This window comes from Garra rufa, chromosome 23, assembly GCF_049309525.1.
Source record: "Garra rufa chromosome 23, GarRuf1.0, whole genome shotgun sequence".
Lineage (NCBI taxonomy): Eukaryota > Metazoa > Chordata > Actinopteri > Cypriniformes > Cyprinidae > Garra > Garra rufa.
The window spans coordinates 24082164-24110060 of record NC_133383.1 but is presented as its reverse complement, the minus strand read 5'-3'; the positions used below and the strand labels follow the sequence as shown (position 1 = coordinate 24110060).

The 27897-nt window shown below is 38.2% G+C and overlaps 1 protein-coding gene across 1 annotated transcript in view; it reads right to left on the bottom strand.

Moving 5' to 3' along the window:
• Positions 1-1210: 1210 nt before the first annotated feature.
• The window catches only part of pcdh1a (protocadherin 1a), a 142819-nt gene continuing 116132 nt past the window's right edge, over positions 1211-27897 (bottom strand). The window contains exon 5 of the mRNA XM_073830138.1: positions 1211-4905. Coding sequence (XP_073686239.1) covers positions 4532-4905 — 374 coding nt within the window. The 3' untranslated portion in view covers positions 1211-4531. The remainder of the gene's footprint in view (positions 4906-27897) is intronic.

Sequence of the window (27897 nt, the reverse complement as noted above, 5' to 3'; positions counted from 1 at the left end):
CACCGCGCTTAACGAAGCGAGCGAGAACGAGCGTGGGTGAGGGAGAGAGCGCGAGGAACAGAAAGAGAGAGGGGCCAGGTTTCTATGGCAACGGCACATCAACAGTAGGCAGTAGCCGAGGGGGTAGTTTCATCTTGAAGAAAGACCGTCTCTGCTGAGGCTCCCTCCGCAACAAGAAACAAATGCCCCAGCCGCACGTAAACAAAACACCAGCGAAACGGCTCCTTTTAAAGCTCAGCCTGCAGAGTGCGAGGCGAAGCGAAAACCTATCCATTAGAAGGAGATTAATGAAAAAAACTCAGTGGGTCCTCCCATCGCAGCCTCGCTTAAATAAGCCGCTACGAGCATCCTTGTCTGCGAAATGTGCTTCTACGTGGTCCAGAAACCACTATCGTCCTGATCTCAATTATTATTCATGCAGCTTCGCTCGTTTCATCCGCCGTCCTCGGGAACGCGTACGCTGTAGGTGATGTCAACAAGAAACTGAAGAACACCAGCAGAAAGGAAGGCTATCTGATTCATTAATCCTGACTGTTGAGTATCAGGTATTAAACACTAATCCTTCATCCTGTTTTGGGGGGGAGTTGTAGTTCTCCTCACGACCATTAGAGGGCAGTTTGGCCTACCCTATTCATAAGCTGTGACAGCGTAATGTGCATTTCTCACACTCGTCTGTTTACTCACATACTTGCTCCGAGTATTTCCATCTTGTACGTTTGATATTCTTTTAAACTTGTTTATGGCTCTCGCTTCTCACAGCGTTTGTTCGCTGGCTCACATCCATTTATTTTTATCTGTGAAAGCTATCATTTCAGAGGTGCGCAAATTACGTGGTGGCATATCTATAAAGACAGCGCACCAAATGAAAGCCGGATTGATTTATTGTCTTTCATCTCAGCGTTATCATCTTTACGGCACCGTCTTTATTGTGCTGTCGAGTACTGGGAGGTCTTGGGTGTAACGGTTTAACTCCTCGTAGAGGAGAGAATTAGGTTTCCGAGACTGAGAAAATTCGGGGTCTTGTGTTTTTTGATCATTAATATTGATGGACAGCTTTTGTGAAGTGAGAGCTTCACATTACTAGATCTCACATTCACTATTCTGTTCTATTAAGTTCCTGTCAGTCTGGCGAAAGTGTAACCTTTTCCTCTTTCTCTGTTTACGCAGGCAGAGACTGCGAATGGGGGGAGAAAAAAAAATGAGTCTTACATCTTTGTCAGATCAATTTGCTTTATTAATGAAAAAAGCTTTATGGAAAGATCACAGTCCCTAGATTCATTCTTAAACAATGACTCACCAAGCAAATGTATTTCTTTGTTTGTTTTTTCTTCACTCATTTTATTACAAACTTTGCAAGGACTTATTACAAGGGGTTTGTTTTCAACATGCGGAAACAGAACGAAACAAAACACATGGGAATCAAACAAACAAGTCGGATCGGACAACCCACTGTTCACAATAAACATAAAATCTGATAAAGCCCTCGGTGACAGGAGCCAGTGAATGACTACGGTGCAGGCATACGACGGCCACATTCACACTGACTCGGCAAAAAAGATCAATCCATCCAAGGCAAGATGTGCACATCTCAATAAACACTTTACGATTTTTATATGCCATCGGCTTTTGTTGTAAGATTTAAAAAGCTTCACTTGCATGTACATAAAACTGTACAAAAACAGATCATCACAAGCATTTTTAGTCCTATATAAATATAACCAACAATTAAGGATAACAAGTTTTGAACTCTCCTGCAAAAGACATACTTTCAAGGCAGCTGTCTTCAGTTTGGGGTGAACGGTGAAGATGAGTTTTGTGCAGTGAACGTCGCTTTTGTTCTCAAGAGAAGGTTTCTGAACCGGCACTAACATTTCAGCAAGAACAGTAAACGGTTTCTACCAATTATCTTTGGAATTCATGCTCAACTCGTCGCCTGCTTGACACCACGCACGGGGGATGTGGAGAGAGCTATGTACAGAACACTTTTTAAGAGATGTTTACCACAAACACCAGTTTTCGTTAGTCTATGAAGAAAAGTCTCGCTCTAAGGACGAAGAAAAGACTCCCTCGTTCGTTACGGTCGTCTCGTCACATCCAGACATCTAACAGCGAAAGAGCACACATCTAAACACCAGTTTAAAAAACAACCACGAGAAGTGGACATTCCTCCATCTGTCCTCCGGAATGTTAGACCTGGAGGACTCTAGGAATCTAGCCTTAGATTTACTAGGAATAAAACAGCCGCGATGAAGCCAGAGGAGTCGAAACCTGCAATTCAGACAATCTGACTCAGGCTGGCATCAGAGTGGAGGAAGGTCAAAACCTGCTTCACTCAGAGTTTGAATAGATGAAAGCCTTTAAGTGGTGGTAGAGTTTTGTGGTCATCTCTATCTTTTAGCCGTGTTAAGTCCAGGTCAGCGATCTCACACGTTCGCCTGGGAAGAGCGTGGCCGCAGCGCCAAGGAGGAAAAGCGAGCTGGGCTAATTACGCTGGATTTTTTTTTCTTTTCCCTATCAGAGTCACTAAATGGCTTTGAAAACAGCATAATGTGCTTTCTTTCCTTAGGGCGGGATAATCATTCGCCTTATTTAATCATGGCTACGTCCAGTAATTTCCATACGTTTCAGCCTTAATTATTCGGCGGGAGGTGCTGAAGGCAGTCGCGATGAGGTAAGTGCAGTGAAAAATGCGACTCGCTAAACAATTGAAGCGTTTGGACCGGGATCTTTTTCTGTGATCTGTGCTTCCTTTGGGGGCTGGAGTGTTCGCATATGCCAACTGCACCACACTCATTACTCACCCTAATTAAGGAAATGCCCATCGTCAACCCCCCTGCAGACACAAAGCACGCTCGCCCGAGCACGCGCTGGGATCTGGGCAGGTACTGTGCTGCAGCAGGTGTGGAAAAAGTAGAGATATTGAGGCGATGCACCGTGATGCAATAGTAATGATAATGTCCATCAGATATATGGTCCTTGAGCACACTAGAAAGTCATTGTAAAATGGTCCCCCAGAGATTCTCTGAAACTTGGAGGGGGACACAGTTTTAGAGCAGGCTAGATAGTCAGCACAGTGTTAAAAAAAATACAATTAGAAGAAATACCCAATTGATGGAGGACAGAACATTTATGTTAAAAAAAGAGAGAAGTGGCTGAAAATAGGCAAATGGCGAATGGTGATTTGTAACATTTTCTCATTTTTTGATCGTGAAAAAAAACATGCACAATTGACATGCGAAAGACAAGACAGGATTATCAGTCTAATATGTCCATTGTGATTGTTATATACAACTGTTTTTAAGGCATTAATACATTTGTTCTTCAAACAAAGTCTAAATAGGACACAAAGATTTCATTTAAAACTGTAAAAACTACATAAACGAAGAAAGGACTGTGATTATGACTGTGGCAAAAAAGACTCATTCGATGGAGACGAGGTGTGTTTGTGGACTCAACACACCGTCGAGTTAACAAAACTATACTGATAATTTGAGGGGAGGCAGGTGGTCTCCTCCTCACTGAGGCTGTGCTGTGTGAGCCGTAGGCGTCTTTGCGAGTGCCAGGCAGCGTTTGCACTACACCGTGGGAGTTCAGGAGAGATTCACAGTGCCAAAAACCACAAGTTCTGCCGCATGACACAAAAGTATGCACGCGCATTCTCATCTGTTGAACAGCGCGTTAATGTGCCAGAAGCCACATGTGTTAACTTTTCATGACAGTAGGTCCCCTGACGCACGAACGCACACACCGGCATATGTTAAGGTCTGTCATAGTGAGTTAATCGCTGTTAAACCCACAGCCCGCCCTCACCGAATGCACCACTATACACTGCGCTGCAGCGTGCGTATGTATGGACATACAGCACAGCACAGCAAGTGAGGATCTGGGTCCTAGACGGGCACTACAAGGGTCAAGGAGCACCATCAGGACATTTTTCCTTCTACTTCAGCTCGTCTGTTTACGTTCCCATATGGGCGTTACAAACGCTCAGACCCTCAAAAGCAGTGGTACCAACACACTTCAGGTGTTCAGGCTGATTTAGATGTGAGCTTTTGTACTATTTTCAACTTGAGTCTGATAGTAATATTCATATATACACCATACAAATGTATTTACAGTGTTTTACATGTAGAAAGACTGCTTTCCTCTGAGGACAGGATCAAGTTGAGAGTGTTAGACACTCTGTATATGTGGCTCAAGCAATATCTCCTGCCCACTACAGCACTTGGTAATCTAGTAGAAGAACCCATGAACATTCTGTAGACTAGCGAAGCTAAACGTTGGTTAGTCATGTAAAAGTATGGGTCGGCTGGGAAGAAAACAAACAGTGTCAAAAAGTGATAATAAATAGATGTATGAATGAATGAATAAATAAATAAATAAAATAAATCTACTCTGACATTATGACAAAAGCGTATTTTTCCACTCTCCTTCCAATTGATATCCTGTCGCAAATTCGATGTTCTCTTTTCGCAACTGTGTCTTTGTAATTTCTGATGTGCGTCAATCAAAGATGGTGGGCGTGGTTTTCTCACAGGTATATCTCTCTTTTCGAGGCGTGATTGGAGGGGGGGCTGGTAGGCGGGAACTCTGATGTCACGCTCAGAGGCACCTCCTCCAGTGGGGCGTGGTCACTGGGGGCGTGGTCACTACTGGAGTAGGCACTACGGGAAGGTGGGAGGCGTGGCCTGTTCTCCTCTCCTCCCAGCCTCACGCTCCCATTGGCCAGGCGTCCCAGGCTCCCCCTCTCCTGATAAGGCACAAACGTGGACAGTTTAGGGGGGTTGCGGGTCTTGCGGACGGGCGAAGGCTGACCGGGCATCCAACAGGCGTCTGAGTGGCCCAGCTCGCTGCACTCCTGACTGCAGTTTCCCGTCATGGCAACATCAGGCAGCGAGCGAATATCTGCGAGAGGAAGGCACACAAAAAAAAGCAGTCTTTAATGATGAGTAAACGATATTAAAGAACAGCAAATCAAAACTTGTTTTGATACGCTCTGGTTCGTTTCTACTGGGTGAGTCACTGAGACACTGCAGTTCACCTAGCGTCAAATACAAGCAACTAACGGGGAATACACAAAGAGCTGCCAGTGGTTGCTATGCACTGTGGTGTGGTTGCTATGTGAGAGGCAGTGGTTGCTATGCACAGTGCTGTTGTTATGCACTGCATACTGGGATTTCTTCAGTGGCCACTGTGGGTCAGACTCTTCTGGTTTGATTTCTTCAAGTCATTTGAATTGAAATGGTTTCTTCATCGTGCAGATATGCCGATTGACGCTTGCTAGGTGCATTCGAATTTCTGTGTGCCCACGTGCGTTTTGGAAGTTTAGGGGCAAAAGGGTGAAAGTGCAATTCACTTTTCACTGCATTTAAGTCCCCTGGGCTGCAATCCCTCGATATACATGTCTTGAATATTTATGTACATATACACATACTGGCACGCTCGCGTTCAGTATCCTACATTCAACACTAAATGAGACCCACCAAGGCCCCTGAAGGAAAATTCAGCGCTAAGGCTTATTGATTGGCAGGTCTGAAATTAGTGAGCCTCTGATTGCTATCCATTTTCCATTCCACTGTTCCCTAATTAATTAAATAGGGCCGAGACCCAGTGACCTCATTCCAACAGAGCCACACAGAGAGCTACATTAACACACACTCCCTGTAATCCGCCAACCACATGCACTCTTTCTCAGGAGCCATTCCACTCGTTGGGCAACGTTCTTCACCCTTGTACTGTAGATTCACACCAGAGGTTTTCAACCTCTCAGCCATGAACCCACGTGAGGTTGCTGGATGTGCGGATGGGGTCATGGTCTTTTTATTCATGATATATTTTTGAGCAGAATTTTAATAGTTATAGGTAGACTGAGTCTTGGAAAAACACTATAAAAACAGTGAAATAACAAAATGACTTAAAGGGTAAGTTCACTCCTGAATTAAAATTTCCTGAGAATTTATTCACCCCCATGTTATCCAAGATGTTCATGTCTTTCTTTCTTCAGTCGAAAAGAAATTAAGGTTTGTGAGGAACACATTCTAGGATTTTTCTCCAAATAGTGGAGCTTCAAAGGGCTCTGCACAATCCCAGCTGAGGAATAAGGGTCTCATCTAGCGAAACGATCTGTCATTTTCTAAAGAAAATAAAAATGTATATACTTTTTAACCACAAGTGCTCATCTTGCACTAGCCATACAACTTAATGCATTACGTAACCACGTTGGAAAGGTCACATGTGGTTTGTTCTTCGCCTGTGTACTTTGGTTAAAAAAGTAGGGTAGAATGATAAAATCTGTATCATTTCCACCTCCAACTATAAAATCACCCGATATCGTTGTTTTTACCTTTTTTTTTTTTTTTTTTTTTTTAAAAAGGGCGTTTGACTTTCTTTCCACGTTTCCTTTGTAAACACTGGGTCGGTACTTCTGCTTGCGTCATGCGTGACCTTTCCAACATGATTACATAATGCATGAAGTCGAGCTAGTGCAAGATGAGCATTTGTATTTAAAAAGTATATCAGTTTTTATTTATTTATTTTTTTAGAAAATGAACAACCGTTTCGCTAGATAAGACCCTTATTCCCCGTCTGGGATCGTGTAGAGCCCTTTGAAACTGCATTGTAGGGCTGCTCTCGACTAAAGATTTTTCTGGTAGACTAGTCTACTAGACTAAGCATAGTCAACTATTAGTCGCACGTTTATTAATAAACCATATAAATCATAATAATGAGCCTTTAATTGCCTAAATAGCCCAAGTGCTTAAGCGCACACAAAAAAGTCACAGCACACCAGCAGATATAATAATTATGAATGTGTCAGGGAAAAACGGCAAGGAGACTGCATTAGCGTTTTAATAATTCATTGATAAACTAGTGCTTTCTTTGTTTTCGGTTTAAGAGATGAAGTCGGCCACACTGACTCTCGTCGTCTCCGCAATAGTGATGCGCCTATATGCATGTCTCATACAAATTACATAATCTGAGAATATTTGTTTTCTATTTGAATTGATTCATTTAAAAGTAGATATTTCACTCTCTATAGATATATTTTTCTATAGATATGTCTGTATGGCAATTATACACAGAGTTTCTAAGTTTCGCGCTCAAGTTCACAGAGACTGAGATGGCAGAAAGAGCATCCTGTTTGCTTTCATTATTTTACAAAAGCGCAACGTTTCGTTGTTATTGTGAGTGCACACAAATAAACATAGAGTCTTTACAGTTTCAAAAGATGTATTACTTTTATCTGTATGACCAAAAATTACGTTCAGCTTCCACACTCCACACAGACAGTTAAATAGCATTCATTTTTTTAGGTTAACATTAGACAACTTTCAGATGAAAAGCCATATTTGAGGTCGATGAATGATAGGTGAGGGTTTGGATGTGCTGCCTGATGTACTGTATTTACCACATAGACAGTCATTAACGATCTGTCCATCACGGACTGCATGACATTGCCTCTTCCTGTGGAAATTTTTTTCTGCGACTAGGCGACTAATATAATTTTGGTCGACTATTAGGGGGCAGCCCTACTGTATTGAAACTGCAATTTGGACCTTCAACCTGTTGATCCCCATTGAAGTCAACTATATAGAAAATAATCCTGGAATGTTTTTTAAAAAACCTTAATTTCTTTTTGACTGAAGAAAGAAAGCTATGAACATCTTGGATGACATAGAGGTGAGTAAATTATCAGGAGTTTTTATTTCTGGAGTGAACTAATCCTATAATTCTATGACATAAATCTGAATTTCAAGTAGCGCTGGGAATCAAAGACCAAATGGAGGCAGGTGCATATATTATATTATTTATGTAATACAATGCAGTGCGCCAAGAGTGTGTGCATCAATAATAACCGACTCTCCCATCAGTACTGTATGACTCCTGTAAATCACTGTAGTTGTCTTCACCTTGATCACAATCCATAATCTATTAAAACTTTACTAGAGTGACACTGGTTTGCTTTATTCAACCGAGAGATGGTTTCCGTATCATATGCTCATGCAGTTGTTGGGTGTTTCAAGCCACCGTTCAATCCGTATTTCACAGCGAGAAAAGGGTTGGGCTCTGAAACAATCACAGAATACGAAAGAGGTTGTGGTTTGAAGCCAAATACATGCTGAAATTAATAATTTACTGAAATCTGGACGTGAGTGCCTATTCTTTTTGATGGCTCTGATTTTCGGCCAGGTTTTCACAGCATTAGTGCTGTTTTAAACAGACTGCCTAAATGCATTTATGGATCCTTGGACTTTTTGGAAGTTTTCCAGGAGTTTGTCAGTTTAAAAAGATCTGATTGGAAACAGAAACAGAAACATTAGTCTTCCCATTAATGCCAATTATATTGTATTATTATACTCAGACTGATTCACAAACGCGCATTAATACAAAAGGTAGGATTTATCGCATGAACCAATCATAGCCGATTATAACCAGTCATTTCCAATCATATTATGATTGCCCCCTCTCACGTGACTTTCACCCATTCATTCTCAATTACCCCCCAACAAACTCACTGCACATTTTATGGCGTCTGTTAAAACTCAATGGGCTCAGGGGAGGCGAGAGAGACTCCTGCTGTAACTTTACCTGTTGGTGTTGCTGTTGGACAGTGTTTCTATAGAAAAACTAGTCATTTATATGCTTTTTATGTCAATTTGGTAATATTTGCATTGTTTTTTGTCTCATTTTATCTCATCCAATTTGTTGTATGATTACCTGCACCTTTAAAAAGTGAAAAATCATTCAAGTCTGTGTATTTATCATTAAAATTAACTCATCATTTGGCAATCTTTTTTTTTTTTCAAATATGTATCATTTACGTAACCAGAATCCTTAAAAACAATTGTAAGCGCTACACTTTTTATGAGCGGTCCACAAACCGTTAAGAACCTCTGATCTGCACACTCTGTCTGCCATGTTACCATTCTCTCCATTTTCGCTTTTTACCACAGTTCCAAACTACTTCATCTTTCAGAGACAGAGAAAATGAAGAGAAAAGCAGCGGAGACCCTTAAATGTGCAAGAGATCTACAGATGGCAGCCCTGAGGCAGACGCTGGGGCCCAGGGGACGTACCTCCACTGGCCTTGAACATCCATGCAGCTTTAATGCACTCATTAAAAAGAGCTCTGTGAGGCTCCACCAGCACAACATAACTGACAGTTCTCTCCACACGAAAACACCACACTGACCCCACCACCGCGCAAACATACGTATGCTTCAAAAATCTCCCAATAAGCAAGAGCCGACATGGTCAATACATCAAAGAGGTCTGGAATAGTGTAAAAGAGGGCGTTTACTGGAGGAGGAAAGAGGCTTTATATCTCACCAAGCGGAATAGATCAACTCGCCCCTCTGGAACAAACACATTAGAGTCCTACAGTCCTGTTTGTGTGTGTGTACGTGTGTGAGGGGGCTAGAGTGTGTGGGTGAAAAAAAGTGTGTGGTGAACTCGGAATATAATCGAGTGTGTGCGTTAGAGGCGCAACCTGTGTGTGCCTGTGTGAGGGATAGGATGTGTGTAGGAATGGGAGCATGTGTGTGTTAGATGACGCTTCTGTCTATGTGTTTGTGCAGTAATAGTGTGCACACACGTGTTTGTGCAAGGGAGATGTGTGCTACAGATGGTGTTTAAAAGGTGAGGTGTTGGGAGGGTAGAAATGTGTGTGTGTGTGTGTGTGTGTGTTTTTGTGTGATATTCTTGTGGCTCTATGTAGGAAGGTGTGAAAACAGTTTTTTACATTTATTATCCATTACTGGATCTCATTTCTTCTAATATATATTTAGCACTGGGTAAAAAACATTTTCCTTTTTAATTTTTATTTGCCATGTACTGTACCTGATGTATATCCAAAATTAAATTGAAATCGGAATCAAATCATATCACAAGCTCATAAAGCATAATTGAATCTTTAATATACAGTCAAACTAAAATCTATTCACTGGCAGACAGTATCAACATTTCTCACATTATCACAGTTTATTTGCTTTAGAAAATGATAATAAAATATGACAAGAACTCAGATTTAAACTGTGTCAGAACAAATTCTTCTTAATAATGTCAGATAACTTTGATAGAAAGGTATGTAATGGATTACAATCAACCAAAAAATCAGACAACTGGTAGTATAACAATATTTACACAACTATTAATACTTTGTTGACCAATTACCAATCAATGCTTCATTTTGTTCAGTCTGTGGTGTAAAAAGGTCGCATTAGCAATTAAAGTAAAAAAAAAAAAAACACTTATTTAGGTCAAAGTGTTTCAATCATTTTTGGTCCCAAATTTTTATCAGTTTTACTGGTAGACCACTGTAAAAAGAATTTTTGGGTCTAATATGTCAGTTTTCTTTATTTTGCTATCCTCACTTACATAAATGAACTATAGAGTCCTGCACCCACTAGTAAAAAAATTGCAAAAATATATCTGGTGTATGAATAATTTTTGTTTTGACTGTATGTATATACATGTGTATATGTGTGTGTGTGTGTGTGTGTGTGTGTGTGTGTGTATATTAAATGCGATCTATTTACAGTGTTTTTGTAGTTGTTTAAAGACAAAATGGAATCAAAACCCAATTTTCCTTAAATGTATTTAATTATGCATGATTGATACAGTATAAAAAAATTATACTATATCATCAAAACAGCTTAACAGTTTTGCCCAAAATGGCTGATGAAACTAAAGCTATGTAGGCAGGGAAAAAGAACTACTGTAACACCCTAATATTTCATGATCTAATCAAACTCAAATATATAAAAGTCCCATCCTTTTTGGTTTAATTTGGAAAATGTCACATTAAAAAAGTAGTGTTTATAAAATAGTTACTGTAATTCTTTCTTTAAATTCTGATTACATTTAAAATGCAACCAAAACTATTTATTTTCTATTGGTGTCCTAACATATTTTAGTTGCCTACCATACATCTTGAGGCCTTTCCACACTGAACACGATGCGAAAACGCGATGCGAAAACACGAGGCGAATCGCCGAAGAATGGTGCTTTCACACCGAGAGCGAACTGATTGTTCGTTGACAGTGTTCTCCTCCAGATCACATAATTCAGTGGAGAATGAATAGAAATTATATTAAGAACACGTGAGAATAACCATCTGTTCTCAGATGCAATGATAACAAGAGCGCATCCTCTTCTCTCTCGGAATACTCTTCTTCTGTGTTTGTTTACACTGGTTTTCGCTTTGCGAAACTGAAAAGATTCGTCGGACTGGTTGTTAAAAAAAGTAGCTTTTTCGGTGCGTGAATGTTCGCGGCCTATGTAAAAGCATCCATAGGAATCTGTTGTTTTATTACGATATTTGCTTGGACAGGCCTTTACCTATGATACAATCAGAGTGTGTTTAAATGTACTTTACAAGTTCTATTCAATTTTATTAATTCATCTTTTTTTTAAATGTCAAGTACACTGTTAAACAAAGTTAATTAAACAAAGATTACTGCCTGGAGCACGCTCTACAAGAAAATGCATTTTTATTCTTTCTTCCTCAAAATTTCATGTTTAATTCAATGCGTTACTTATTTCTATGTAAACATTTTCTTAGTGAAAACTGTTTCAAAGTCTTGAATTTTCACCACAGACCCAGAGAATGTGACTGAAGCTCAGCTGCGTATACACATTAATTGGCAGATGAAGATTGTAGCTGGATTATAACTGCCTTTCAAAGCTTCGAGCAAGTTATTACATCCATAAATGTCATTTCAAATCTTAAAGGCATGTGTGTTTTGGCGTTTACTGTGATTGGCATTGCGCTTGGTGTTAGGACTGTACTTTGGTGTTCTCGCTATACAACAACAAACGCTTGAAACCATCCAGGTTTACAGCCTTAATCACAGCACACAACCTGGACGAGACCAAAGGAAAGTCAGAAAAAGGAAAGATGAAAGAGCACAAAAAAGGTAAACCGCACGCTACAGGCGCTTCGCCGTGACCACCTTAGCATGCAAAACTCGCCCGTCCTTCGTTTTAAGACACATGTAAGGGTGGGTTTGCAGTGTTCTTGCATCAGGGAACCAGTGGGATGACTGGTCTCGTGGATCTGTGGCAGGTTTCCTCTCTGTCTGATCTCCAGCCGAGGGGTAGTGGGGAGGGGAAATGGGCATGTTGCTCTTCCTGAGATTTCACAGAACACCTCCTGTTTGATCCGGCGTGCACACTTTCGAACGTACCCTCAGCCTTTTGCCCTCTCTCTGTCTCTCTGATCCTCTATTTTCCTGGTGCTTTTTCCGAATGACTCTCTCTACCTTGCCTTTCTGCTTTTATTCTCCCACCCCCTCCCATCCTCTTTTACCTTCTCTCCAATCTGCCACTTTTTCTCTCCCTTCGTTACCCTCCCTCCATCTCTTTCCTTCTACCTGCTGCTTCTGAGTGCGCCGCTGTGCTCTAATCAGCTGGAAATTACAGTCCAGTTCACGGAAAAGCGCACCAGACGAAAAGAATCTGTCTGACTCCACAATTGTCCACGGTTTTAATCAAATGCGCAAAATGCTCACGTAATTATAAGAATCCATTATCAAAAATCAGGTGCCCTGTGGTTAACCGCGAAAAAACAATGATGTCTGTATTTCGGTAATAATTTGTGGCAGCCGTCTTCTTGCGAAGGGAAAATGACACAGCTTGGTTTTGCCTGACATGCTGAGGTTATTATCAGACACAGAAGCTCCTCTAACAAGCTGGCACTGCCGAGTACATCATGTTCCTCTCTAGAGCAACCAGGAAAGACAAAGAAAATGAGAGAAATCAGCCGAGAAAATAACACAAAATAAGACAGATCTTGGAATCCTTCTCATAATGGCAAAGACATCCCAAGAAGGATACATATTTAAGAAATAATGATGGCAAATTTTCAGGTGCTGAAGCATTACGGACGCCTGTTATCCCGTGTTGTTTCGGTGACAAGGAAATTTCAGTTGCTCTATGAAAGCAGGTCATTCCTAGGTTACAAAACCCTTCGTATTTGGAGCGAGTGGGGCTTCTGAGGGCACAACAAGCAGCATTTCAACCAACTGATCATGTCTACCCGTCCTTCAATCTCCACCAACTCAGCACGGGGCTTTTGTTAAGCTAATCTCAGGCTCTAAATTTTTCACTCCAGAAAGTGCAAAAAAGATTTCAAGGAAGATTTGATTCATTATTGAACACAGCACTACTCTATTTTTGTACTTGTGAGTGTGTTGATTGCAGCTTGGAGCGTTTGGGTTGCTGGAGTTGTCTTTGGTCTCAATTTTCCTCCTCCAGTGTTTGGTGTGCTGTGCCTTTCCTTAGGAGAACGAACGGAATGGATGAGAAGCTTCTGCTAGAAGACGTAAAGATCCTCCAAGTTAAGGTCTGCATGGGATTGATTTCTCAGTCCCGTTCCCACAAGATTATGCCCCGTTGGAGAATATCCAACCCTGCACTTGTAAACATTTTCTACCATGGAGTAACTTTTATTTTACTTTCACAAATTTATATTTGGTGGGAGTCCCACAAGTGATTTCTTTCTCCCGCTTCTTGCACATACACTGCCGCTCAGAAGTTTGGGATTAGTAAAACTTGGAATGTTTTTTTAAAAAAAAGTCTCTTATGCTCATCAATGCTGCATTTATTTGATAAAAAATACAGAAAAAAATGTAATATTACAAAATGTTATTACAATATAAAATAATGGTTTTTATTTGAATATACTTTAAAATATAATTTATTCCTTTGATGCAAAGCTGAATTTTCATCCGCTGTTACTCAAGTCTTAAGTGCCACATGGTCCTTCAGAAATCATTCTAATATGCTGATTTATTATTAGAATTATCAATGATGGAAACAGTTGTGCTGACAAATATATATTCTTTATCAGGATTCTTTGATGAATAGCATTTATTAAAAATATAAATCTTTTCTAACAATGTAGATCTATGCTATTACTTTTTATTAATTTAACACATCCTTAGTGAATAAAAGTATTAATTTCTTTCGAAAAAAGAAAGAATAAAATTTACTGACCACAAATATAGTATATTGTTAGAAAACCTTTCTATTTAAAAAAAAAATTTTTATCAGCATTTATCGATCAAAGAATCCTAAAAAAAATTCACAGGTTCCCAAAAAAATGTTTTCAACATTGATAATAAATCAGCATATCAGAATGATTTCTGAAGGATCACGTGACACTAAAGACTGGAGTAATGATGCTGAAAATTTAGCTTTGTGTTACAGGAATACAGTACATTTTAAAATATATTCACATAAAACAGTTATTTTAAATTGAAATAATATTTCACAATATAATTTTTTTTTCTGTATTTTTGATCAAATAAACGCAGCCTTGATTAGCATAAGAAACGTCTTTAAAAACCATTCAAAATCTTACTGATTTCAAACTTTTGAGCGGCAGTGTCTTGCACTCTCGCACTCAGAAATTCAGAACTTGTGCTGCACTCGAATGCAGACCTCTACCTCCAAGAGAGGAGAGGGAGAGAGGTTGGGAGGTGGTGCGGCCATTTTGATGAACTGATTAGCCACTCGCTTCTGCCAGGTCCTCCTGATGGGCAGCAATTTTTGGGCTAGGGATCATTTTCCTCTTGGCGCCGGAGTGGTGCTGCTTGGCTGTAGCATGTCCTGGGTTTTATTATGGTGATTGCTGGCGCTTGTATGGTCGTATCTGGCCTTGATGCAACACACTTTGGCACTATCAGTTTGCTGTTGGATTATGGGGTAACAATTAAAGTCTGGCTTTCTGGTGTGTGACTGTATAATCACAATGCATTAGAGCATGGAGCGAATGGGCAATGGTCTGTATGGCCGCATCAATACGTGAGAGGGAACGTGACTGTGTTCCGTCTCCGGATTTACAGCGTATGTTTGACTACACGGACCGTGTTGCCTTTGGCTCGCTGGTGAAGATGGAGAGCGGCCGCAGTGGACTTGTTCCTCTCAGCACTGCTGAAAATAAGGAAGTACATGTCAGAGCCACACAGCTCCGCTCCCTCTAGTGCCATCCATCATGGCAGGCCAGTTCAGTAGTTAGAGAGCGCTTCGCTGGCTCTCCTTGTATGCGTGCGTGTGTGTGTGAGATAGAGGTATGAGCCCCAGGGCATTTCTTTGCCTGTATGAGCAGCCCAACTGGGGTGGAAGTGGATTTGGCCGCAAGCCAATGGTCTCTCAAAAGTGCCCTTTGCTCTACCTGCTCTAAGAGAGCTTTTCTGGGCAAGTCATTGTGGTGCAGAGGTGGTGCATGGATTTTGGTTGCGCATAACCCCTTCTTTATCATTTAATGGACATTTTTCACATTTTCAGCTTTCAAATTTAGGTAAACTTCTATAGTGGTGAATTGAAAGTATGATAAATAGCATGCGACTGACCCGATCAGCATATTTGTGTTTGCGCTGAGGGGAGCTTCAAAGGTTTCTACGTGTTTTTGCACCATTCAGTAATGTATCGCAGACATATATGATGAATCCTTCCGTAAACAAAGTGTTGAAAGAGTGTAAATAAGAGATTTATGTGCAGTGTAGAGAGCTTCATTGATTATAAAGGAACTTTGTGAGATTGCGATGAACTAAGATGAGTGACAGCTTTGAATGATTTTTAAGTTAATATTAAAGGATAACTATTGCCAAAATGCAACCTGGGCTGTTTTTTTTTACTGTAAACGAGACAAACTTATATCTAAAAGCATAATTACGACAAACGAGCCGTTTTTGAGACTGACCGTGATTTCGTTTTGTTGTCAATGGCCGGTGAATGGGAGTACTAAGGGTATAACTTCGAGCGCATCAAAATCGATGTTTTTCGGAGATCGACACTTCTTGACTGGCAAGACGGCTGCGAGCGGAAACTCAAACAGTGTAAGTGAGTTGTTCAAAACCTTTCTTTTTAGTAAACTCTGTGTACACAAACAATGTTCTCAATGCTCGAGTTCATGTGTAGAGACCCAGGCGATACTTCGAGCAAAGTTTCATGGTGTGTCGAGCCTTCTTAGTGTTGTAAAAATATTGATTTTGATGCGCTCAAAGTTATGCCCCTAGTACTCCCATTCACCGGCCATTGACAACAAAACGAAATCACGGTCAATCTCAAGAACAGCTCTTTTGTCGTAATTCTGCTTTTAGATATAAGTTTGTCTCGTTTACAGTAAAAAAAACAGCCCAGGTTGCATTTTGGCAACAGTTATCCTTTAAGTGACTTACATTGTCTGACTATAACACTATTGTCCATTTTGCTGTATTTCGTCGTCAAAAATAGCTTGAAACAAGTCATATCTGAGCCAGTGCGCATCTCCATTAAAACACAGTGGTGTTTTGTTTATGAATGAACATGCGTTTTAAATGAATATAGTGAGTCAATGATTCAATTGTCCATTCATAAAGACAGTCATTTGCTTTATTCCTGAATGAATCAGCCGTTCGAATGAATCAAATGAATAAATAATTCAGTAATTAAATCAGTGACTTGCTGCCACCTACTGGCAGTATATTTTAAGTATCTTTTCAGTTATTTAAATCATTTAATATTTATATATTCAAAATGTTATATTTGAAACATTAATCCCAACATGAATTTATGAATTTGATTGCACTCATGCCACCTCTGAGCCTCATTAAATACATTTGCAAGCCACTTTTGTGTACTTCTGTTCCACATTTGTAGTACAAATTCATTTTACAAAGCTTATAAAATATAATAAAAAAAATAAACAAAACTTTTAATAAAGTTAGAAAACTGCCATTACAAAGGTAAAAAAAAATCCTGTTAATAACATTAGTCAAATATCAACTTGTAATAGGAAGGATAATTTTTGATCAGATTTAAGAATTTAAGGTGCTCCTGAAATTTTGACTGTGCTCCTAAATTGAAAAGCGTTGAGTCCTGTCATGTCCATAAAATTCACATTAGCATTTTTATGACTTTATATTGGTCAGAAAAGAGAAAGATTTCAAATTTGCCATGATTCCCTCCTTTCTTCTGCCATTGAATTAAAAAAAAGCTCTAAGAAATTACCCACAAATCTTATGTTGTTCCAAACCCATAAGACTTTGGTTAATCTTTCCTAACATCTTAAGATACAATTAATGAAACCTCAGAGGTTTCTGTCCCACCTTTTGGTAACCAAACCTTAAAAGATTCAAAAAGGTTATAAAGGCGTAGTAAAGTTAATGTGTTTTAATACATAAAAAAAAAAAAAAAAGAAAAAAAAGAAAAGAAAAAAGATATAAATTAAGCAAACAGCAAGTCTACAGTATTCAGCTAACAGCCTACTACAGAAATTGAACAATCAAATGTAAAATAAAACAGCATAGTCTTCAGTGTAAGAATTAAACTTGCTTTGTTTCTTATTACAGCTACAAAAGTCCTTCAGTCAAGAGCAGTGAGTGTGTTCTTTGTCTTTTGATTAATATTAACTCTTTCCCCGCTAGCGTTTTTGAGAAAAGTTCCCAGTCACAGCCAGCATTTTTTAAATTTTTACTAAAATTCCATGGCCCCCAGAATATTTAGTTTGAATTGTATGAATATCTGAGCATGCAGGAAAATAAAGACCGGGTTTATTCTAACATATCTGAGCATTCTTTTTTATCAACACTTAAATGTGGGCAAGTTTAATAAAAAGGCAACATTTTGAACAAAAAGCAGAAAAAAATGCATTTTTATTAAACACTACATCTGGATCGTATTCAGTACGATGAATATGATCCAGAGCTTCACTCCCACTCCCAGTCCTAAATCGACATTCGCTTTTCATTTAAATGCTGTTTATTGTTGATGATCACGTTTTTTTTTTTTTTTTTTTTTTTTCAAATGCATATGCGTATACAATACATCAGTCAAAATGTATTCAAAATGATTGATTTTTCTTTTATGCCAAAAATCGTGAGGATGTTAAGTAAAGATCATGTTCCATGAAGATATTTTGTATTTTTGATTAGTAATATGTATTGCTAAGAACTTAATTTTGACAACTTTTAAGATGGTTTTCTCAATATTTTGATTTTTTTTGCACCCTCAGATTTCTAGATTTTCAAATAGTTGTATCTTGGTCAACTATACATCAATGAACAGATTATTTATTCAGCTTTCAGATGATGTAACACATGTTTGTTTCTGCATCTTACAGATCTGGAAAATTCTGTGTTTTGTGGGGAAGCATTGTCTCATAAATAATGGAAAATTCTGTGTTTGGTGGGAAAAGAGTTCAGCACACAGACAGCAGAAATTTAGCCTGATTGTCACTTTAAGAGCTTCAGGGATCCAATATACTGTTAAACGTATTTTTACTCTCAACAGTTCATGTTCACTCAAGACAAAAGCGACGAGTGTTTACGTGAATAATCACCTAGCTCTTAAGATGTTAACAACTGTGAAAACATCATCACAGTCGCAATCCAACATTGCAAAAAAGGGTCCATTGGCCCGTGGTGTGTCTAATTTGCTCAGGAACCCCCTTACAGAGACTGTGGAGCTCCAGGCTGAGCTCAGATGTGTTGTGCTTTCCTCTTTGTTTTGAGCTAATCCTCTGTCCGGCTTCGCCTCATCACATCCCATCAGCCATTCTTCTGCAACGTCAGTCCGCTGCAACCACGCACACAAACACTGTGGAATATTTTTATGCACTTTTTCAAATTATCCCCCGCGTCTCTATAATGTCTTACAGCTCCCCTTACTCTTCTAGCTTAAGTCTATAATGTCAACTTCCCCAACTTTGCATGTTATTTATTGGGTTATGTTGTGCTGTGTGTATTGTAATGCTCTCCATCTGTCAGACAATCAAAGGTGTTTATTGTGTGAGCAATCCACATGGCAGTATAAAAGGTTTTGCTTCTGATTAGCATACAGGCACAAACGCTCACAGAAAGCAAACGCAAATCGACCGCTCACAGAAAGAATCTTTTGAAACTTGCTGAAAAAATCTATTGAAGGCACCAACATTTGAGCTTTACTGGTGTTTATGAATGAACTAATATCTCATGGCCATTAAATAAATAACGGAATGATATATTTTTCTTTCACACTGGATTAAATGACTTCAGGCTGGACCACATGAGCAGATCGAGATGAAACTTAGATCAGAGATGAATTATATGTGGCATGAAGATGAGAAATCTCACTGCAGCAAAGGCATGCTATAGTTCGATATACAGCATCCAGCTAGACTTGTCAGTCCACATGATGTAACTTGAGGAAAAATTGGGTGTCATTTGCTGGAAAATGAGCGAGAGGTTTGAAAGGCCTTATTTGTGCTTTATTGTAATGTGACATGATGAGGGTATAATCAGTTTCATTGAGCCACAAACCGAAGGCTGATGTTGACGTTCCGTGAAGGCGATAATCATCTAATTTTTATCTATGATCAGCTCACATTGCCGAGACCCCATCAAGCCCTGAACCCACTGCTGTACTTTGAGTGATCCACTTTGTCCTAATGACAGATGTTATCTGCACCACTTGGGCCAGATCGCCTCGCGGTCATTACAGACAATCCTGGGTAAACATCGCCGCGATACGTGAAGGGAGGGCTAAAAAGGCGCTTGGAGTAGAGGAAGAGAGTACACCTGGACAAAATACACAGATTCTCACTGAACAGCTAAATAAGCAAGCCAATCAGTGAAGAGCTTATTGACATGTCCGATTAGACACTGTCATACAGGTGCAGTTCCCGGAGAAGACAGTGAAATTCACTGAGTTAAGTGCACCTCTGGATGGTGCTGTGAACACAGACATGTCAGATTTTGGCTTTCTCAGTGTATTTGTGACTTTTACAACAAGGTACAGAGCAGCAATAGTAGTTAGGGGTATAATCCTATATCACAATATGATTAATCTTTTCACAGTAGTGATATATATCCCAATATAGTTACTTTTTCTTCAAATAATGATATCAAAATGTTTGATACCATAGAAATTTCATAATTCTTGTTACTAGTGTCAATATCACAAAAAACAACACTTAAAGGAGAAGTATGTATATATAATTTACTCACCCCCTTGTCATCCAAGATTTTCATGTCTTTCTTTCTTCAGTCGTAAACAAATTATATGTTTTGAGGAAAACATTTTAGGATTTCTCTCCATATAGTGGACCTCTACGGTGCCTGCGAGTTTAAACTTCCAAAATGCAGTTTAAATGCAGCTTCAAAGGGCTCTAAATGATCCCAGCTGAGGACGAAGGGTCTTATCTAGCGAAACAGTTGGTTATTTTCTAAAAAAAAATTACAATTTATATACTTTTCAACCTCAAATGCTGGTCTTGTCTAGCTCTGCATATACTCTTGTGTATCTCATTTTCTTCTCCAACTTCAAAATTGCTGCAGAAGTACCGTCCCAGCGTTTACAAATTGAACATGCAAAGAAAATCAAACACCCTTTACAAAAAAGGTTAAACAGTAATGTAGGATGATTTTGAAGTTGGAGGAGAAAATGAGATGGGAGTTTTTCGACATACCCTAACTGTCTTGAACCGGAATACGCAAGAGTACATGCAGAGCTAGAGAAGCATTTGAGCTTAAAAAGTATACTAATGGAAATTTTTTTTGTTTTAGTTTTAGAAAATAACCAATCGTTTCGCTAGATAAGACCCTTCTTCCTCAGCTAGGATAGTTTAGAGCCCTTTGAAGCTGCATTTAAACTGAATTTTGGAAGTTTAAACTTGCGGGCACCATAGAAGTCCATTATATGGAGAGAAATCCTGAAATGTTTTTCCCAAAAAAACATACTTTCTTTACGACTGAAGAAAGAAAGACATGAACATCTTGGATGACAATGGAGAGAGTCAATCTGTAAATATTTGTTCTGGAAGTAAACTTCTCTTTAAGCTCACTGAAGACAAATAAACAGTCAGCAATAAAAAAAGGATAAGAAACTAATAACAAGCAACAAGTCAAAAAAAAAAAAAACTACAGTAGAACATACAATGTATAAAGTCATGAAATGATTTTCACTGTTTAAATTAAATATATATTTCTTCTTATTAAAGTTCCAAAAGTGATTTAGTCAAGAGCAGTGAGAGATTTTCTCTCTTATGTTGTTTGATTAACATGAATGACAGACAGCAGGAATATTAGACTGCTGTCACTTTAAGAGCTACCCAGATCCAATATAATGTTACACATGTGTGTGTTTTTTTTCTTAGCTGTTTGCTTTCGCTTAAGACCTAAATTACTGCGTTTATGAGTTTATGATACTTGCAAAGACACACATTTTGACACACGTGTAACCGCAATAGAGACTATTGACCAAAATCTTCACTAGCTGACAAATTTCTACCAATTAATCGCATTTACTGGTATATCGCCCATCCCTAATAGTAGTTATCTCCAACATGGTTGATGACGGAAAAAATGGCAGAAAGAAATGTTGTTGACACTAGTTTTTTATTCACTCTAGAGTGACTTTTAAAAGTGTGACAAAATTAACTAAGGGGAAAACCTTGCATGCTTGAGCTGGAAGGTGCAGTTTGGTTTGGTTTTTTAATGCATTGTGCTTTTACAATAAAACCTTTAAGAGGAAAAAAGATTAAATGCAGCAAAAACATTACTATAGTTATCAGTCTTGGTGAAAACTGGCCATTAGTGGCCTTTAAGGACTATAAAAATAATATCTGGCTAGAACTATAATCCCAATTTTTTTGCATTCGTTTATTCATCTTGTTCATAGCCTTGTTCACTTTCATATGTGCCTTAAAAAGAAATATAGGACAGTTGAAATTATTTCCTGATCCAGAACACTCTTTTAAACAGGGCTGTGACCCACTCTCTCGATCTCTCTGCACTCTGTTTGCATTCATCCAAACTCTGCAACACAAATACATCTGAGCCCTAGTTGGTTATTTTTTCCAGCCGCTGGACTGTAACTGTAAACGGCGCAGTACAGAACAATAAAGGTGGTAAAAAATGAACGATAGCACAATGAGCACAATAGCTGTGCTGGAACCTACTGGCATTAAGGCCAGAGAGCCACTGACAGCTCACCTCTTGAGGGTAAACAGAACCAGGACACATTGTTTCACTCTACCCCCCTCCACCTGAAACAACCGCCAGGGAAAAGAAAAAAAAATACTGTCCGAAAAATCCAGAGCATCATATGTGCCTCTCTCTTGTGGGGAAGGTTGAGCAGAGAGCAGAGAGCAGAGAGGCTGGCTCGGGCCTCTGCAATCAATTCTACTAACAGGCAGGGACTCTGACAAGGCCCAACGCCATCTGTCTGAACAGAGCCGTGCCCCGCGTCGTCACGCCACGCTGGCACCCGGGCAACAGCCCAAGCTGGCACCCACAAGACAAACAAGCCCCCTCAGACTAACACTCTGTTCTTCAGTCTGTCCCTCTCACTTCCTCTCTTTCAACACGCGCATTGTCACATACAGAACAAACAAAGACACGTCATCTTTGGTTCACCCAACAAACTAGTGAACGATCACACACAAACACCAATCACTCACGAAAAACACTGACTGCCAAAGCGGCACGAGATCTGAACACGACGTGTGATTGAACAAGCTCGGGACTCAATCGAAATGGTTTCATTAAAACCCAGAGCTTGAAACCAAGAGAGAAGCTGTCAACGATGTTCAAAGGAAGTGCTACAAGAATGTATTTTTTAAACATTTTTAAATAAAACAAAGATTAATGGAGTAAAGAAAATACTGCTTCAGTCTTTCTACTTAAAACAAAATCACACTTTAATTAACTCTTCAACTTTTTCCCCACCAAGCACAGTTTTCTGTTATTCATGAGACAACGCTTCCGCCAAACATAGACTTCTCCAGGTTTCATGTTTTCACTGTTATACACTCGGGGGTGCTATTACGCATCTCTTGAATAAGTCCAGAAACGAGTGATCGCATACAGATCTGGCCATTAAAAATGCGTCTATTTTCACGCGGCAGCCTGCAATTCGGCACGCGTGGGCACGCGTCCTACCGCAGCTGCTTTTTTTTTATTTTTTTACAACGTTGTTGCGCTTTATATAATATCCACCAGGTGGCGCAAGGAACAACATTCTGTAGCCAAACACCATGGCCAGCTCTAGGGGGCGTTGGTCATATATACCAGTACAATAGTTCAATGATTCCTCTTTCCTGAAATTATGGTTCCAACCAATAGCAAAAAGATAGCCTATTCATAAGCAGGTGCAGTTGTATTGTTATTTTGTTTTCTTTCTTTGTTTTCCTGACGAACATTTATTAGACTGCATCGGAAATAGAAATGTTAATTTCATTTATTTTATTTTTCCAACCGACAACTGACGTAAACCGCTAAATTCGTTTTCAGGGATTAATTATACACAAGCAAGAAGCAGCATCAGAACCTCACGCGCAGAGCTTATGCACAGAGAAAAACCCAATAAACCTATATATAATAATAAATAAAATAGGCCCATATAAGAAATATATGTTTTTCTTTTCTGAATGAATAATAATTTAACAAATTAATAAGTAGCAAGCCTGTATGCAGAATTTTAGGCAATTTCTGTGATGCGCCCTTAAACCAGCATCTTGTTTCCATTTTTTTTTTTTTTTTTTTGTTTTTTTACAAATAGCCTACACATCTGTTGTTGTTTTTTTTTATTGTGATTGTACACAAATAACAGAAATATGTAAAATAGCATAGTTTTGAGCAATGCCGTACTCTTGAACGAGTATTGTAAGCTGTATCCACTTTATTAAGGGAAAAAAATCAAGTGATCCTGACGGCGCCGCAGGCAGTTAAATAACTCGACAACTTTCACCTTCAGAATAAAATACATTATATATTTCAGCGTTTTAAAGCAACATCAAATTAAGATATGCATGTTTAAGAGGTAGTTCGTCTTTTTCTTTTTCTAAGATACACAATTTTAGATACACTAACAATTAATTTGAGTAGAGACAAATAGAAATGGGAAGGATAAATATAAACTACAATATTTTTGCGATTTTGGTGCTTAGAAATGTATTCTAAGCGGGCCGCGGGCGAATAATAAAGTTAATATAGCGCGGAGCTGGTGGATGCGGAATAAAACCTTGTGGAAGCGGGACTGGAAAAGCACTTTGTTATATAGAGTATAGACTATTTAGATACTTCATCATCAAGCAAAAATTTATTCATAAGCAGGAGCAGTTTTATTATTATTTTCTTTTCTTTTTTTCCTGATGAACTTTTATTAGACTGCATTGAAAATAGAAATGTTAATTTTTTTTTTCAAACGACAACCGACGCGTTTAGTTATTAGCCTATTAACGACCAGATTGTGTTAAATTACATTTAAATTTAAATTGAAACGTGGCTGTGTCATATTAATAACAGCTAAATTCGTTTTGAGGGGTTAATTGTACACAAGCAAAAAGCAGCAGAAACATCAGAACGTCACGCGCAGAGCTTATGCACAGAGAAAACCCCAAAAAAGCTGTATGTAAAATAAATAAAAATGCCCATATGCGAAATATAATTTTCTTAATGAATAATAATTTAAAAAAAAGAAATAAAATTAAATTAATAAGTAGCAAGCCTATATGCAGAATTGTAGGCAATTTCTGTGATGCGCCCTTAAACTAGCATCTCGTTTCCATTTTTTTTTTTTTACAAATAGCATACACATCTGTTTTTTTCATTGTGATTGTACACAAATAACAGAAATATGTAAAATAGCATAGTTTTGCGCAATCCCGTACTCTTGAAGGATTATTGTAAGCTGTATCCACAATAAAAAAGTGATCCTGACGGCGCCGCGGGCAGTTGAATAACTCGACAACTTTCACCTTCAGAATAAAATACATTATATATTTCAGCGTTTTAAAGCAACATCAAATTAAGATATGCCTGTTTAAGAGGTAGTTCGTCTTTTTCTTTTTCTAAGATACACAATTTTAGATACACTGACAATTAATTTGAGTAGAGAGAAATAGAAATGGAGAGGATAAATATAAACTACAGTTTTTTTAGAGTTAAAAATTAATTAATTTATTATTATTATTATTATTATTTTGATTTGTTTTTGCGATTTTGGTGCTTAGAAATTTATTCTAAGCAGGCAGCGGGCAAATAATATAGTTAATATAGCGGGAGCGGGTGGATGCGGAATAAAACCTCGTCGAATCGGGACTGGAAAAGCACTTTGTTATATCCTATAGACTAAACTTCATCATCAAGCATGGGCGTCGGAAGCAAAATAAATGTAAAAATGTAAAAACAGAAAAAAAAAATACTTTAGTATATGCCATTTTCTGTAGTCGGGTGCCTTTTATTTAATGTTTTTACACAATGCAAATAGGCCATATTTACAAATATTACAAAAGACGGCTATTATGCAACATTTTCAGTGGCGCAAGTGATAATACGAGTAACATATCGTTTATGACACGGGAGACCCGAGTTCGCGTCCGCCTTTTGGTGAAATCATTTTCGAAATCGTCTCCCTTTTCACTTATATCACATCGGAAAGGCATTTGTTTATTTGTAAATTAATGAAATAATTGAACAGTTGAAATAAAGTATCAACTAGGGTTAGGTCACCTAACTTAAGTGTATCTGAGCACTATACTGTACTTTTAGGAGTGTTAATAATTAATTTTATTATTATTATTATTATTATTATTATTATTATTATTATTATTATTGTCTTTAGATTTGTTCTTACATTTTTGATGCTGTACATTAAGATGGCGCTCTGCCCATGCAGTTTTTTTTTTCTTAAAAACTAATTGAAGTGAAAGGGAAGAAACCCATGTAGATTTGGCCTAATGTCCATGTAAATACTATAGCCTAGTATTATATCCTAATATAGAAAATAATTTAGACAAATAAACAGAAGGTTCACTTTTCAAAACAATAAAGCTTATATGACTGACAACGAATACAGTTGTTAAGTATCAAAAGTGCTCCAGTGAGTTATGCAATTTTTCCCCACCTTTTTTCTTTTTCTTTTTTTTAAAGTGGAAAAGTAGTTCTTCTATTTCGAAGAAGTTCGTTAAGCCTGGAACTAGGCTTAAGTCTGTTCTGGGAAACCAAAGGGAAGTGTTTTTTTTTTTTTTTCAGTTTTCTGAAAAGTAGCCGTTAATGAGGCATCAGAGTTAAGCGGCATGCAGTATAAAGAGCGAAATGTTTATGAATGGCAGAGTGGGGGTGGGGTGGGGTGTTGAATGCTGTCTGTTGCCTTGTTGTAATCAACATTTGGAGACTTGGGGGTGCTGGGGGCGGATTCCGACTGCATTCAGTTGCATTTCGAATTCAGCATTCAAATGCATGCCAGGGAGAAGGGGAAAGCTTTCCTCACTCGCTCCACTTTTTTCAAAACATTAGTGTCCACGGCCCTGACACCAGTGATGCGCGGGTCAGTGGATAAACAACCCGAACCCGATCGACGTTTTCAACTAAACCGCCCGCAACTCGGACCGCCGAATAAAAAAATAAAATATTGTACCCGACCCGCCTCCTGACCCGTATGTTTAATACTAAAGTGATTAAGCTGTGGAGATGCGGTCTGAAATATCCCGACATCTGAAATCCATTGGTGTACAAGCTGCTTTAAAATAAAATAATGTGTCCTGTTGTAAAGTCGTTGCCGTATTGTTGTGTACGAAGTTAAGATGTTATTATTTTAAGAAATGTATATTTATATGTTTTAGGATTCTCCTTGTTTTTGTTTTAGACATCCATCAATTACGGTGAATAAAAAAATGCCGCGCTGGTGGAAACAAGACTTTCGCTTCTACTTTTGAGACCGGTGTTCGGACGTTTTTCTAAAAAAAAAAAAAAAAAAAAAAAAAAAAAAAAACACTGTCATTTATGGTCATAAAAACAGAAGCTGAACATAATTCAAAACTGTAAAGTATTTGCTGAATAAAGAAAACATGAAGGATGCCGCTTAATATTTGGCTTTTACGTGAACTTTAAAGCTTATCCCTCATTCCATTTGTTTTCTTTGTTTTGTAATTTTATATTATTTTCGTGAAATGTATTTTTGCTCAACATGCATTTCTCGTGGCCACGAGTTTAATATAACAAACCTGCGTGACATTAGTAACCCAGAATTATTTGAGATATTTTATTTTGAGTTAAGAAATTATTATATTAATAGTTATAGAAATTAATACAATATTAAATAATTATATAGGCGATGCTGTATATGCTAATGCTGTCTGTGCGCAATGTAGACAGCTTTCACAAGTGTTTACATGTATTACATGTTGGCCTACTTCAAATTAAATAGCCCTGCAAGAAACATTTCATGCATCCCACAATCTTGTCCATTGACTGACCTTCTTTTTTTCCCATTATATTTGTATTATTCGTTTATATTCGTTATTTTTTCCTTCATTTTGATCTCGTTACATAACATTCTGAATGTAAATGATACTGTAAAGGTTCTATGACTGGGTTTTTTACTGGAATGCAGTTTAAAGCTTAAATTTAACATATATTGTATTTTATTTAGTCTAATTAATAGACAAATAATTGAAGAGTGAATCATTCACGTAGTTTCATTTGGAAATAATTTATCGTCACACAGTAAAATAGGCCTACATTCCTTCTATTAACTAATAGTCTTTTTTCGTATTTGTATTAATATTATTATCATTATCATTAGTATTACTATTACTAATATTATTTTTATTAGCCTGTTATTTTTGTATATATTTTTATTTCCGTGCGTTTCCACCCCTTAATTTGGCTCTCTTTAACGTTCATGTAAATGATTCTGTAAATGCTTGACATATGATATGACTGATTTTTACTGGAATGTAGTTTAAAGGTTGAATTGAACATATTTTATTTTGTTTCGTCTATAGACTAGACTATATAAATACTAAACTGTTTTACTGAGAAATGAATCATCACGTTTCATTTGTAAATGAAAACATACTCATGTATCGTCACACACGGGGATAAATACAATCAAAAAGTCAAAACGTTATTGGCATAATTGTCAGGCGTT